This window comes from Penicillium hordei, assembly GCF_028827395.1.
Source record: "Penicillium hordei strain IBT 12815 chromosome Unknown utg000003l_segment0_segment0, whole genome shotgun sequence".
NCBI classification, from domain to species: Eukaryota; Fungi; Ascomycota; class Eurotiomycetes; order Eurotiales; family Aspergillaceae; genus Penicillium; species Penicillium hordei.
Genome location: NW_026623144.1, coordinates 4,337,895 through 4,351,979, shown reverse-complemented (window position 1 = coordinate 4,351,979; position 14,085 = coordinate 4,337,895). Strand labels below are relative to the sequence as shown.

Sequence of the window (14,085 nt, the reverse complement as noted above, 5' to 3'; positions counted from 1 at the left end):
GTACACACATCAGCTAGTGCCTACCCATGCCCCTGCCGAATCTGTCCCAATCTCTGCTGTTGCCGACGTTAAGGAGATACATAGCCCTTACGTACTAAATCAAGTAAAACTATGATCCGGTGAGGAGTTGCAGTCACGAGCTCTGAATAGTTCTTCTATAACGGGGGAAGTTGTCCAATCAGCTTCCCGAATGCTGAGTATCGTTCGTCTTACCTGTACCAAGTACGAAGTACAGTACTGTGGTAGTGTACGATACTGGTTTACGAGATGTGAAAGCGCGTGTCCCGTCTAGTAGTGGTTGGACGGACGGCTCGGTGAGGCGGCCTCTATTCGGCGTGCAATAGGAATGAAGATGACGCGATGAACATGACGTGAATAAAATCAGTGCCAATGATTGAATGTGGAACCATTAATAAGTCCATAATTGGATGATTTACCAAAAAAGACTGCTAAGATGCATTGGCGACCAGACGGCACATGGTTCTCCGTTACTCCGAGATCAATAATATCCAATTCTTCATAACTGCGGGATCACTAATCGTGATTTGTTGGGACCATTGGGGAGTTGGGGGGTTGAGATACAGCTGCGGCTCGCAGTTGGAGCGATTGAGAACCCCTGGAATCCCGGACTATAAAGTCACAGAATAGGACGGACGCTGCATTATCCTCACCAAATATTACAAGTTTTGAGATTTGTTACTCAGTAGTAACCTAACCCGCCTGCAACAAAGCGTACAGCACACTTCATCCACCACGATGGGTTCTACTTCGCCACCCCGTGAGAGCAGCAAGCTCTTCACGCCACTCCGTCTCGGAACAATGAATCTTGAACATCGAGTTATCATGTCGCCGATGACGCGTGTGCGCTGTCCTGGTAGTTTGCCGACTCCGCTGGTCATGGAATATTACACCCAGAGAGCGACGAAGGGAGGGCTGCTTATCACTGAAGGCATGCACCCGAGTTTTATGGTTTGTCGTTTCCACTGCTCCGAACGTGTAATCCACTTAAGGAACAGCGTTTTGGAATAGAGAATGAAGGCTGACATTGGCGCAGGGTGGAGGTTTCTACAACGTACCAGGCATGTTTGCGCCTGAGCATGTGAGGGCTGTATGTGCAGATCCCCAGCTATTCCCTAGATTTCTCTGGAGGGTTTTATCATGAGTCATGTCTGTTGATAAAGCTCCCGGGATACTCCTTCAGCTTTTCGATGTTTACGGAGATTATTGCTAATTTTGCTGTAGTGGAAGAAGGTGACGGATGCTGTGCACGCCAAGGGTGCTTTTATGGCGTGTCAATTGTGGCATGTGAGTTCAACCCAGTAATCATTTTAAGTTTCAGGTACTGACCTAAGATTGTATCAGGTTGGACGATTTGCAATCTCAGTCTCGCTGGGCGGCCGCCAGCCCTTGAGTTCTTCCGCAACCAATATTGGCTATATCAACAGGAACACGCCCGGCGGCGTCAAATATCCTCATGAGACAGCTAAGCCGATGACATTGCAGGATATCAAGGATACGGTTGATGATCATGTGCATGCTGCTAAATGCGCCATCGAGGCCGGGTTTGATTGTGTTGAGATTGTAGGTAACGGTCTCCCTTTGAGAGATAATAATGGAAGCTGATGGACGCAGTCTTCTGGCAATGGGTACCTGCTCGACCAGTTCCTCAATACTAACACCAATCTCCGTACCGATGAATATGGCGGCAACAAGGAGAACCGAGCTCGACTCACCCTCGAAATCCTCGATGCGGTGATCGCCGCTGTCGGCGCATCCAGGGTGTCAATCAGAATGAGCCCATGGGGAACCGTTTGGTTGCCATTAGACACAGATCCCATCGCGAACTTCCGGTATGCGCTGAGCGAAGTCGAGAAGCGAGGAGTCGCATACGTATGCCTCACTCAGCCGCGGGCCGATCTTCTACTCGAAGAGAAGACAAAGACCGAAAACATGTACGCAGCTATCAGGGAGGGGAAAGTGGCTGCTACGGTCGAGGACCTCCATCTCAGGCACTTCTTAGAGGTGCTGAAGACAACACCGGTATTGACCAACGGGAATTACGATGGCGAGAATTGCTTTGAGGAGGTGGAAAGGAATGAGGTAGATGGGATCACATTTGCGAGGTGGTTTATCAGTAACCCAGATCTGGTGGAGAAGATTAGGCTAGGGAAGAGACTGACCAAGTGGAACATCAAGACCGCTTATGTGAGTACCGTTGAGGCTGGAAGTGAGAGTGTGGGGTATACGGATTATCCTTTTGGAGAGGTTGAGGAAGAGGAGGCAGCGAAGTGAAATGTTGCTGCCCATTACTTTCCTGCTTGGGTGGTGAAATTGGAAGATTGGACAATTCACAATCAGGAAAACATAGGTCCTACGAATATCCTCGGGTCGAGCAATATATTTTGGTTGGGCTCATTAGTTTTCCTGCTGCAATGAAAGATTTTATATAGTATAGTGATATGGTATTGTCAGACGTAAATGATCACCTATGGCCAAAGCCTCATCTGTCTGTAGAGCGGCAGCAGTAGACTATACAGCTAAGGCTCGTCTGTTGAACAGCCAAGGCCCAACCCAAAAGTCTTATGCCGTGCTCCTACCACTGTTACACGATCGTAAACATCCATTGATACTAGGATCATTCGGGAACCCTGCCTAAAATGATCTAGTCCATGATTATCAACTGCCTGATGTCTGAGATGTGCACTGTGCAGACCTTCAAACCATTCGCCGATGAGTTACGGTGTGACTTCCAAACCCTAGATTCAACTAGTCTCAGCAATCGACGGGTTTTATCTCTATGGAAATACCGAAAGGAACAATTGGGGCCCCAGCCTCTATTTAATGTGCACTGCACGCGATAGCCAAGTTTTCACCGCCGGTAATCCTTTTTAAAGCAGTCCAACAGCGCATAAATGCAAAATGTATATCTTGGGTTGCCTAATTGCAAATCCTTTCGGGCGATGAATTTGTCTCAACGCGGCAATGATCTGAGGAAATCTGCCCACCATGGGACGTTGGTCGCTCCGAACATTGGAATTCTGGCATGAATAAAGTCTTGGCTGTAAGAGTCTCGGCAAAATGGGGAAGTCTCACGCTCCCAAGGGAAACCTAATTGGTGTGTTCCAGCTGAGCAACCTTGTCATGATTTGGCAAAGGTTTGCTCCCGATGGGATTATCGGTGTGGTTACTCTTCATGGCAACAATGTTATCCCATTCCCACACCTCAGTATATTCTATTTGCATCGATATCTCATCTAACAGCCCCTTCAAAACGTATACACAATACACAAGGAAGAAGAAGGGAGGACTTCTCTGATGAAATTATTTCTGAGGATTCGGCTTGGTTCCTGATTTGCACCAGTCATACATTACAACTATTCGTATTCGTATTCGTATTCTTATGCAGTCCCACCAAAAGATTGTTCAAGTGTGATAACCATGACAGCTAGGGCGTAATGCAAAACAGACTTCGGGATAGAATCAGAGACAGTCAAGTAATATAACCGATTCCGAGCGAATCCGGAGCCTATGAGGAAAACAAGGGCAAATTGTGGGTTTCCTTCACTCGCCCCAAAAAGCTTAGAAAGTATGAAGGATGATGATATTGATATAAATACTGATATTGTTTCGAGGGCTATAGAGGATTTCAATAGCGACGTTTGAAAAGACGGGCGGGTTGGGGTTCCGTGAAAGATGACCACTCTACCTGGAAATATCTAGTTTGATGACTGGTGCAGTCAACTTAAGAATCATTTACTAATATACAACGTCTCATACGTCTCAAGGGGAACTTATATTACTCAAGACTAGACCAGTCCTCATCCTCTATGTACTCTTTCAGGCTTGCTGTTTTAGACTCCGGCGACAAATCTTGTAGCGTGCAGCACACATCAGGGTCCCCACCAGTATATCCAAATTCCACAATATACCTTAAGGAGTCTTGGAACTCCCTCGAAAGAAACTCCGGTAGTGTTTTGAAGTAGTCGTCTAGGCCAACCACCTTTATATCAATCTTGACATTCCGAATATCGGCCCACAGCGTCCAAAATTCACGCCATGTGGTCATCTGGGTATACGCAAGAACATGCTTTCCTGGAGAATTTTCCAGCAATGCCTTCACATAGACGCCTGTATCTCGGTCCACGACGATCCATGGGAGCTCAACTTCCGGTCCGTCGGGAATTTGTACAACCAAAGACCCGTCTTCCTGCTTTTGAGGGCGCCCAAGCCCCCCCTTCCAGTTGCTTGCATACATTCCGACCTGAACAGTGCTTAGCTTGGCAGCAAGGCTCGGCAGTTCCTCCCGAATGCGCTTCACTGCTTGTGCCTTTCCATCGAAATGGAAGTTCCAGGTGTACTTGCCCTTCGACCAGCGCTTAGTATCGCTAAGGCTGCTGAAGACGAAGTGCGTGAGCGTAGAGGAGACGGCAGGTGAATTAGCAGCGATTGCTATGTTCATGGCCTGTGTGGTCTCGAGGTTGCAAGCATATTCATTCACGGATATCCCGGCTTCCTGTGCCTTAGGGAAGTTGGCGGGGTTGAACAAGTGGTTATAGATGTCCGTGACTGCAAATATCGCAGAGGCACCGTGGAATGCACTCTCGAGGGAAGCGATGTCGTCCAGATCGGCTTTCACGATCTCCACTCCCTTCGAGCTCAGCTGCTGGGCTGCGGGAGAGGACGGGTTTCGGGTGATGCCACGAATGTGCCAGCCCTGGAGATTGAGGAAGGCATTTGCGACAGAGGACCCTTGGTTTCCCGTAATGCCGACCACCACTAGAACTTTGCAGGCACTCATATCTGGCTCAGAAAAAAAGAACTTGAGATTTGAGGTAGGAGGGAAATTCTCAAAGTATTTATTTGTTTGATACACACCACCTGATGGCGCCTTACTCCATAAATAATTTGGACAGGTCTCTATCTCATCCAGATGGATTGCTAGGTATAGAAGTGGAACTGCGCTTAGCATTGACTGGTCCTCATTGGCCTTCAGTGGAGTGGCCTCCACTGTGGCTTCGGCTTATGATTTACGCCGTCTCCGCCAGGATCATCGGAGCGATGAGTGATCACTAGTTAAAATTATCCGCGGTCAGATGTGGGGCAAATCACAAGGTTAATATCACTGAACTCGATAAAAATGATCTTAAGTTACTACCTGCAATCGACCCAGGAATTAAAAGACCGCATAACCGCTACGTCAGTTGGCGACAGCTTCTCTCTCTCCCTAGCAAGCTTTCTGTCTCTTCCAAACATATATACATATATATTCCAAAGAAAATTAACAAAGTCAGGGTAGGAAACTCAAAACACTGAACACTTGTATTACTTTACGCATGCTAAATATGCCTGTTGAGATTCATATGGCATCAGACAATGGATGACTCATGTTTCAGACATCCATCCTGATATCTCAGGAATGAATCAGATCAACATTCAACCTACTCAGTAAGTTATAGCTTGAACAAAGCTTTCACTCATTAAACAGCGGATCTCTCATAAAATGGGGGCATCAGACATAAACAATCCCTCTGGAAAAGGACCGTCTATATATTCTTCTTCCCCACTACCTGCATCGTAAATCTCAACAATGTCAACATCCTTAAGCCTTTTGAGCCTAGCTATATCTGGCTACTTTGACCCTTTCCTGGCGCATCCTTCTTGGCCTTTGCTTGGCCAAGCTTAAAAATACACGACCTGGCGTCTTCCTTGTCTAGTCCAACCCCCTTCAACACGGTACTGTCGAATACATTCCTTGGTCCCACAGCGTTCAAAAACCAAACCGCAAAGGCATTAGTACCTTTCCAAATGGTGGAACTCTTTCCACTGACAACTTCGTCTGCAACTTCCCGGGCAAACTGAACCGGCGCCATCGTCTTTGCAAGGTGAGTGTTTGTTCGTGCCTTTACAGAACCCTCCACGACGCGGTAGATACTCTCCGGCCCAAAGTTGATATTATCCGCCGCCATCAAGGGAGTCGATACCTCTCCCATGTACAAGGTTTTGACTTTGAGGCCAAGCGGCTGCAACTCAAGTCGAAGAGTATCCGAGTAGGCTGCTACAGCGGCTTTGCTAGCGTTGTAAGCGGAAGCGAATAGATTCGGGACACGCGCTAGGACGGATGCGACATTAACTATTATCGGCGAATAGCCTGAGCTCACGCTGGCGAGCAGGAGAGGGGTGAAGGCAGTAGTCACTTCCATGAGGCCAAAAACGTTTGTGTTGAAGAGTGCGCGCACGCGGGCGGGATCTGCCTCGATGGCGGGTGCTTCGTAAACTAGGGTGCGAGTAGCGTTAATTCCGTGCGAAAACCTGCAATCGACTATTCTGGAGATAACTCACGAGTGCCCGCATTATTAAAGAGTATGTCCAAGGAACCTCCTGTACGACTCGAAATTTCTGCCGCTAGAGCCTTGATACTACTCGCGTCCGTGACATCGAGAGTCAACGTTTCGATATTCTTTCCGTGAAGGTTGGCCAAAGTCTTCAGCGACCTGGCGGTCGCAAAGACGCGGAAGCCCTTAGAAGCAAACTGCAAGGCTAGGGCGTTACCGGCACCCCCTTGGGAACATCTGGTGGGTGAGCGGTTAGGTCAGGGAATATAAAGGAAGAGGATAAGTCTCGACGCACCCGGTGATAAGGATTGACCTTTGCTTTGAGTCCGACATATTGGGAGAAATAAGGCTAATTATAAAGGATATTCCGCGCAGAACACCGCCTATATATACCGAAGTAGTATGAAGCAGGGGTAACCTAAGGTATAATATAGGATATAGGAATAAGATGAGTTGATTATTAAACACATTTCTCAGCGACCTATATTGATGTGCCTCGATTCCTCCCACGTTATGGATCCATGGATTCATCCATGGATATTCGGGTGAGTTACATAACCATTCCGTCAGGACTACACTAACTTTAACTTTACTACGCCGTCGGCAAGATAATTGCTCCATCCCCGCAAATTGCAGTGGCGCATTCTTAAATTTTGCTGATCTGCCCTGTCTACAAAGGCATGTGGCGGTAGTTGACCATTTCCATAAATACTAGGACCTGCAACTCCGTACTCTACATCGTATCCTTTTAGTCATTTGTTGTGCATCCATATCATGAAGGCTCTTATTTCCAACCGCAGAATTGCCACCAGACTGTTCAACCATGCCAGTGGCAAATCAGTCGGTGGCCAGGGGGGAAAGGTCAAGGACGATGTTCCCATTCCTACAATTTCACCAAACGAGATTTTGGTCAAAGTCAAGGCGGTCGCATTGAATCCAACAGATTTCAAGCACCTAGATGTCATTTCTCCTCCTCACTCCATCATCGGCTGCGACTATGCCGGCGTGGTCCAACAGGTCGGCAGCGCCGTCAGTTCTAGGTGGACACCTGGCGATCGCGTGGCGGGCGCCGTCCACGGTGGCCTTTTTCCCGACAAGGGCGCTTTCGCCGAGTACTTGAAAGTCGACGCGGATTTGGCTTGGAAGGTTCCTGATGAAATCAGCGACACGGACGCCACCACGTACGGCGTCTCAGCTGTGACTGCCATGTTGACCCTCAATGTCCGTCATGGCCTCCCCTTCGTCCAAAATGATCAGGCAACCCCTAAAGATGAGGTGATCTTCATCTATGCTGGCGCCACTAGCGCTGGGCTATTTCACATCCAGATTGCAAAGGCAGCTGGGTACAAAGTTGTTGCGACGGCCTCGCCGCGTTCATTCGACCTTGTCAAGGCGTACGGCGCCACTGCAGTATTTGACTACAGGTCGGCAACCGTTGCAGCAGAAGTCGTCAAGGAGTTTCCTAAGATCTCGAAGGCCGTCGATTGTTTCTCCGAAGGAAAATCTACTTCCGTGTGTGCAGAAGTACTCAAGAAGACTGGCGGTACGGTGGTAACGCTATTGCCTAACGGCAAGTCAAGCATACCGGGAGTGTCGTACGAGACGGTGATGGCGTATACGGTGTTTGGTCACCCATTTCAGTGGTTACCCCCAATTGGCCCGAAGTTCGAGGCCAAACCTGCCGACCGCGAAGCTCTTGTCCGCTTTTACAATGTCCTTCCAACAATCACAAACATCTTAAAACCGATTCCCACTGTTAAGGAAAAGGATGGGTTTGAGGGTATTCTAGATGGATTGACCAAACTACGAGCAGGCGCTGTAGCCGGGGGCAAGTTAGTAGTGAATTTTTCAGCTTAGTATAGCGTTGTATTATGCGAAATAATTTGAATCAAATTCGAGTCCGATATGACATCGTGCAACTATAAGAAAGAGCTTTACTGTGCGTGGTTCAAATACTATAGGCATAGGAACGTTGGCCAGCTTTCGGTCTTCTGAATTACCGCCACGCCGTATAATTCATCAGACCCAAGGAAATTATACAATCTTCTTGATAGTCCAACTTTTTTTCTTATACTTCAGAAGGAATGGACCAGCAGACCAGACGGTTGCTTTACATCATCGTGCATTTTGGTGATGTCGTGATATCCTTACCACTTGTGAGGTCGGCCTATTATGAATTGTCCGCCCATACGGACAATCCTCAACTGATTGCGGCGCAAAGATCATCGAAGCGCTGCCGCATTGGAAGATCCATCGGTAGATTACTAAAACCGCTAATATGCCTCGTATTCGAAATTTTGTGGAGAAAGCCGTGGCGCAATGATGTCGTGCTCTGGGTAGCAAACCACAATTTAAGTGGAATTTCTGCATTTGACCGACGGTAAGGAGCTTCGATCCGCAGCTTAACCACTAACATGACCTTGCGAGATACTCTGAGAGCTAAACAAAATAGAAACTACTGTAGGTGGGCCTTGACATAGGTTCTCTCGCATTCTACACCCGACTAGGAAGTTGCATATCGGCTAAAGTTCGGGATGCCTGGTTTTATAGATATACATCTGTTGGGACTAGCTTCACCCGATTTTGGACCGCCTGATTTATGCTCAAAACTCGAAGTAAATATCTATCTCAAAAAAAAAAAACACTAACAATCTGTACGACTCAATTTTGAAGGAAGCCCAGTTGCTGATCCATCACGCTCCGCACGGTCTCCTCCCAAGGTTGCCAGTGGATTTCAAGTTCATTTTCGGCCTTGGTGGTATCGGTGGGCAGGGAAGCTCCTTCAACCTCCTCCGTAATCTTCGCACCAACATTGGGGTAGGCCGAGTGCACAATATGAGCAATTTCTTTCCACGTCGTTGGCGGCCCAGAGATCAGATATTTCGAGCCGTCTTTGATCTTCGGGTCTAACGCCTTGATATGGGCTTGAGCAACATCTTTGATGTGCACACCCGTGATGCCTGCAATTGGAACACCTCCCATCACGCTACCCCAGAGAATGCCATTAGACCCTGCTTGGACTTCCTCGGCGGAGCTTTGTACGAGATTGTGCCCGAAGACAAACGACGGGTGAAGGGTCACCAGCGAGTACTGCGGCTTTTCTTTCTTCCAGAAGTCCCATGTCGCGTTGTTTGCAAGTAATTTGGACGCTCGGTACAAAGTCATCGGTGCTGCGGCAAGATTGTCAGGGTCGACAAAATCTGCTGTTGGGTCCACAGTGAGATCCCAGTCATTATCCTCTGAGGCCGATGTTAGCATATTGCCGAAATTGACAACAGTAGCATTTTGCCACTATGTGTATTAAATCTACCTTTGACGACACCGCCACTGGGCAGCCCAACAAGAGGAATCAAGGAAGCGATAGATGACGTCACTACAACCTTCTTTATGCTTGGCACCTTAGCTGCCTCTTTGAGAACAGCCAAGGTTCCTTTGACTGCCGGGCCAAAGAAAGCTTCCTTATCTGTGCCGTGAGCAAGAGGTGATGCTAAATGGAGGATATAGTCCACCCCGTCAAGCTTGCCTCTAAAAGCAGCCTCCTCGGTGAGATCTGGGATGGTGACGAATTCCAGTTGTTTGCCATAGTCTGATAGTATCGATTCGAGCTTGTCTGATTTCTTGCGGATGCCAATTCGAAGTCGATATCCGGCATTGAGAGCTTCGACAGCCGTGGCGCTACCAATAAAACCTGTAGCGCCGGTTATGAAAATTAAGGGAGCAGACATGATGTAATGGCGGTTAGATAGGGATAATGCGTTCAACTGGGGAATGATGGGCTTTTATAGAATAAGGGTGAATATATTATTAATTATTGGCCCCGTTCATAGGGACGGAGAATCGGGCACGATGATAATAGTGAAATCCGCGGTCGGCGTTCCATTACAGCGCCAGATCGGGACGGAATTTTCATTGCCACCGGAACGGGTTGATTAGTCAAATACATCGACGGTGCCCGCCGAGGTAGCTAACTCATGTTGTATTGTAGAACCGAGGCTCTTTGCAGTTGAACCTTGGTAGGAAGCTTTCGAAGATTACTATATCATGCCGGTAAAACGTTCCGTCCGGAGGATCATACAAAGCCGTTCGCCTTGGTAAATCAGATCTGGAGTCGATCACTTATTTCACTAATCTATCCATGGATGGATACATCTGTCCTCGAATCACATGAGCATTAACCCACAAAGGGTGCATAATATGAATTAATCCTCTAGTTAGTAATGTAATCAAAGGCGTTAAGAATTTATCTACCGGTCTTCTTGATCTTTTTTTTTGGAACGGCATAAGTATATAACCTGGTATGAGGTAGTCTGTTTGATTCAGAGGTACTCCATACATATTTCGTTCAAAATGCCGTCCCCATTCATTGAATGATGTAGTCAAGCTCCCTTGCGGGTTGGTTTTTCCTAACCGGTTGTCAAAGGTATGTAGCGAAAAACGAAATCTTACAGCTGCATAATTATACAGCCTGCCATGGCCGAGAACCTGGCCAATTCGGATAACAATCCCATGAAGACCTCAATCAGGCCATAAAGCGTGGAGTGATGATATTTACAGGAAACGTCCAAATCGATATCAACCACCTCGGAAGCGTCTCGGATGCTGCCGTCCAGACCCAATATACTGGCCCGAATGACAACAATCTTAAATCGTGGAAAGAATACGCCGAAGCATTCCAGAAGCATGGTACGCCCACCATTGTTCAGATCTCTTATCCTGGAAGGCAATCCCTACGTGGAGCCGGGCGTAGAGGTCTCATTTTCTCAACGATAGCACCTAGTACGGTCCCACTACGGTCTCACTATCACTTGGTGATAACTTTCTGGATTCTCTCATTACTTCTCTCATATTTTCCAACCCCCGAGAGATGACGCAGAATGATAAAGATACTGTTATTCGTCTTTTGTGGATTCAGCTCGTTTGATGACAGGTGATTTTCCGGTGTTGAGCTGCGTGCAGCTTATGGATACCTCCTAGGTTAATCCGACACGCATTATACTCAACAAAGATATGTTAATCAGGTTCCTGGTGTAGATCAATTCCTGAGTCCCAAAATACGTTGGGTCCAATAGGGTATTCTGCGACTGATCGCTAAATCCTAGAGACAGTCTAATCTTCTTACCGATGCATACGGAAGCTCTACAGAAAAATGCGCCAAAATTGTTCCCGATATCTTGAGGGTGCCGAGGGGTCGTGCTAGCTAACTTCTGTATCGGTCTAAAACTTAACTCGGTTAACCATAGCGCCGCAAGCTTTGAGGATATATTGGCTTAAATTGGAATGTTTGTCAATGATTGACTTCCTCGAGATTAGTCGTGGAACCTATGAAAATCTAACAGTATATTAAGCCAATGTACTGATATTACGTGTCTTATAGTTACTAATACTATGTCACTAGATGGTTGATGGCGACAAACCCACAGTATCTCAAAAGAAACGCGCACGGGCCGCAGCTCGCGGAGCCTTCCTCGCTCTTGCTAAAGAGACTCGTAAGCGGTATCGAAGTCTAGTACTCATGCTAATCGGCGGGTTCTGCAGCCGCGCTGATGCAGAGGCAGCTATAAAGGAGAACGCATGTGACATAGTATGGCACGTCTAGCAGTCATAAACCCCGGACTTCCAAAATTGTTTCTAGACGAGGACATAGCGGAAGAGGATGCACAGATTACCCTGAACAAAGTCCGACCTATGTGGCTTCCTAAGCTTCTTCGAAGTCAGGTTCTAGGTGCAGGCGTAGAGATTGGAAGTCTTCCGAGCTACTCAACAGTTGCAGATTAGCTGATTTGGCGTTGCTAATGCTAATCGAGAATTCAGACCAATGATGCGAACTAGATTCACCAGTTGGCCAAAGGGCTGCTGACTTCATGCGCCAGATCTTCGATGAATTCACGGATGGCATGATGAATTCTATCAAGCCCCATGCAGGTATCCATTATATCCCACCTACCACGTATACATGTATTATTTGCTAAAACTTCATGATATTTTTGCATGCTGCAAGGCCTTCTCCACATCATCACGTTGAAACCCAGGCGTGCGACCTAAGCAGATTCCCCTAGTTATTAATGCTATCAAAGTTAGAAAGCTCCTCGGACCCTAAATTAAAGTACATATTACCTGGTATCAGTCGTGCGATGTTGACAGTGGTCTTCGTCGGTGAGCCCTGATTTGGCTCATCAGAACGCAAAATCAGAATCACGTCTTTCTCCCGGAGGAATCCCTCCAGGTCTTGCAAGTCAAACCAATCCCCTTTTAGCTGCTCTTGAATATCTGGCGAGACAAGCGATAAGGGATCCCTAACTATATCCCATTCATGATAACCGCGGAAACAGTGGCTTATCCCCTGGTTGTGCAATGAGAGCTGGGGATAGTGGGTTCCTGCACTACCTAAGGCGAAGAAGGGGACTTCCGCCCACCCATTTAATGGGCTCTGGTTCACTTGGGCATCTAATTTCGCTTTGAAGTAAGCCGTGGCGCGTTCCCGATTCATCATACTGAAAAGGAACCCAAATGGTTTTTGAAGATGATGTAAACCGATAGAGTGATCGCATAAAGCCAACTTCCCCTGGTAGAGACATGCCAAATTCAGTCTTTCAATAAAACCAGGTAATTCTATAACTGAAATCCCTGGTGATTCGAGGGTATGTGGGAAGCTGTCACTGGTGAAATGATCAGATCCGCTGCGATCAAGGGACAAAGAAGGAGGTATGTTGGATGGTGGGGTCGTTATGAGCCTGGGAGATGAAGATTGAGGCAAGTCTTCACTATGCGAGGGGGCATTAGACACCTGTGTCTCGGGGTCGGGGTTTGCTTCGGATGCCAAAGCATGAAAGGTCTTTATCGTATCATGTAGGTGGGTGGTCAAGTCAGAGTACGGCGCCAGTACCCCAGATTGAACGAGCTGACCGCTAAATGACAGAACAGTATGGCTCATTTGATCCAGGATGGTCTCTAGCTGGGAAATGCGGTTATTGAGGCCGGCCATGGCATCCCGCTGGCGAGAGCGAAACGCCCTTTGCGCTAGGCGAACCTGTATACGACGGCGCTGTTGCAAGAGTTGGTGATTAGGTTAATGCACATCATCAAAGGTTGATAGAGGCTGAGCAATATCTAACGAACATCTTCCGGAACTCCACTTGATGGGCTTTCAGCATCTCGTAGTTCTCCGCGTTTTTTGACTAGGGCCGGCTTTGCCTTATAACGCTGACGTTTCTGTGGATTCTGTGTTTTGGATGGAGAGGGAGTTGTTGTTTTTTGTTTCTTTCGATTTTGGCTAGAACGATTCTCGAGGAACACGTCGCCAGATACAGGCAATTGCCCCTGCAGCATCTGAGTTCCTTGGGAAATAGATGATTCAGTCTGGGGAGAAGATGAGGTTTGCAGCAGTGAGGTAATATTAGAGGTCGGTGAGTGCGGCACGAAACGTCGGTTTTGGCTGAATAGCAAGGTACCATGCTGTTTATCCTCGTAGCCCGAGAGATGTAGGTCACCGGATGGCTGAAACGATAATGGCTGGTCCATAGGGTGTTAGGTATGACATATGTTGATAGAGGACTAAGATAAAGAACAAAGTGACAGAAATGCAGGTATGGCGAGTGTATTTGGAAAAATCACGGTGGTAAGATTCTCTAAAATAACAACTGCCCGGCAACTGATGCGGACAAATTACTAAGCAAAATAAACACCCGTGAACCCGTGGACACTTTCGGTCTCATGTTTCTCCGGTATAGTAACCGGGTACTCGATGATTGTTCTA

At 47.4% G+C, this 14,085-nt stretch overlaps 7 protein-coding genes across 7 annotated transcripts; 3 read left to right on the top strand and 4 right to left on the bottom strand.

Moving 5' to 3' along the window:
- Window positions 1-756: 756 nt before the first annotated feature.
- On the top strand, window positions 757-2,292 carry N7537_006867 (alkene reductase; the record flags this gene model as incomplete). The annotated part of the gene is made up of 5 exons (XM_056897924.1): window positions 757-969; window positions 1,055-1,108; window positions 1,243-1,305; window positions 1,363-1,581; window positions 1,633-2,292. The coding sequence occupies 5 exons, from the start codon at window positions 757-759 to the stop codon at window positions 2,290-2,292; spliced, it is 1,209 nt and encodes a 402-aa protein (XP_056753709.1).
- Window positions 2,293-3,796: 1,504 nt separating this feature from the next.
- N7537_006866 (NmrA/HSCARG family protein) lies at window positions 3,797-4,798 on the bottom strand (the record flags this gene model as incomplete). The annotated part of the gene is made up of 1 exon (XM_056897923.1): window positions 3,797-4,798. One exon carries the CDS (start codon window positions 4,796-4,798, stop codon window positions 3,797-3,799), a length of 1,002 nt encoding a protein of 333 aa, XP_056753708.1.
- Window positions 4,799-5,618: 820 nt separating this feature from the next.
- Window positions 5,619-6,665, bottom strand: N7537_006865 (uncharacterized protein; the record flags this gene model as incomplete). The annotated part of the gene is made up of 3 exons (XM_056897922.1): window positions 5,619-6,274; window positions 6,340-6,569; window positions 6,628-6,665. The coding sequence occupies 3 exons, from the start codon at window positions 6,663-6,665 to the stop codon at window positions 5,619-5,621; spliced, it is 924 nt and encodes a 307-aa protein (XP_056753707.1).
- Window positions 6,666-7,106: 441 nt separating this feature from the next.
- Window positions 7,107-8,189, top strand: N7537_006864 (zinc-binding alcohol dehydrogenase family protein; the record flags this gene model as incomplete). The annotated part of the gene is made up of 1 exon (XM_056897921.1): window positions 7,107-8,189. The coding sequence occupies one exon, from the start codon at window positions 7,107-7,109 to the stop codon at window positions 8,187-8,189; it is 1,083 nt and encodes a 360-aa protein (XP_056753706.1).
- Window positions 8,190-8,993: 804 nt separating this feature from the next.
- Window positions 8,994-10,057, bottom strand: N7537_006863 (uncharacterized protein; the record flags this gene model as incomplete). The annotated part of the gene is made up of 2 exons (XM_056897920.1): window positions 8,994-9,571; window positions 9,643-10,057. The coding sequence occupies 2 exons, from the start codon at window positions 10,055-10,057 to the stop codon at window positions 8,994-8,996; spliced, it is 993 nt and encodes a 330-aa protein (XP_056753705.1).
- A 1,562-nt stretch (window positions 10,058-11,619) lies between these two features.
- N7537_006862 (uncharacterized protein) lies at window positions 11,620-12,107 on the top strand (the record flags this gene model as incomplete). Its single annotated transcript, XM_056897919.1, has 3 exons — window positions 11,620-11,667; window positions 11,728-11,905; window positions 11,965-12,107. The coding sequence occupies 3 exons, from the start codon at window positions 11,620-11,622 to the stop codon at window positions 12,105-12,107; spliced, it is 369 nt and encodes a 122-aa protein (XP_056753704.1).
- A 198-nt stretch (window positions 12,108-12,305) lies between these two features.
- N7537_006861 (bZIP transcription factor) lies at window positions 12,306-13,850 on the bottom strand (the record flags this gene model as incomplete). The annotated part of the gene is made up of 3 exons (XM_056897918.1): window positions 12,306-12,384; window positions 12,440-13,374; window positions 13,449-13,850. 3 exons carry the CDS (start codon window positions 13,848-13,850, stop codon window positions 12,306-12,308), a joined length of 1,416 nt encoding a protein of 471 aa, XP_056753703.1.
- Window positions 13,851-14,085: the final 235 nt, after the last annotated feature.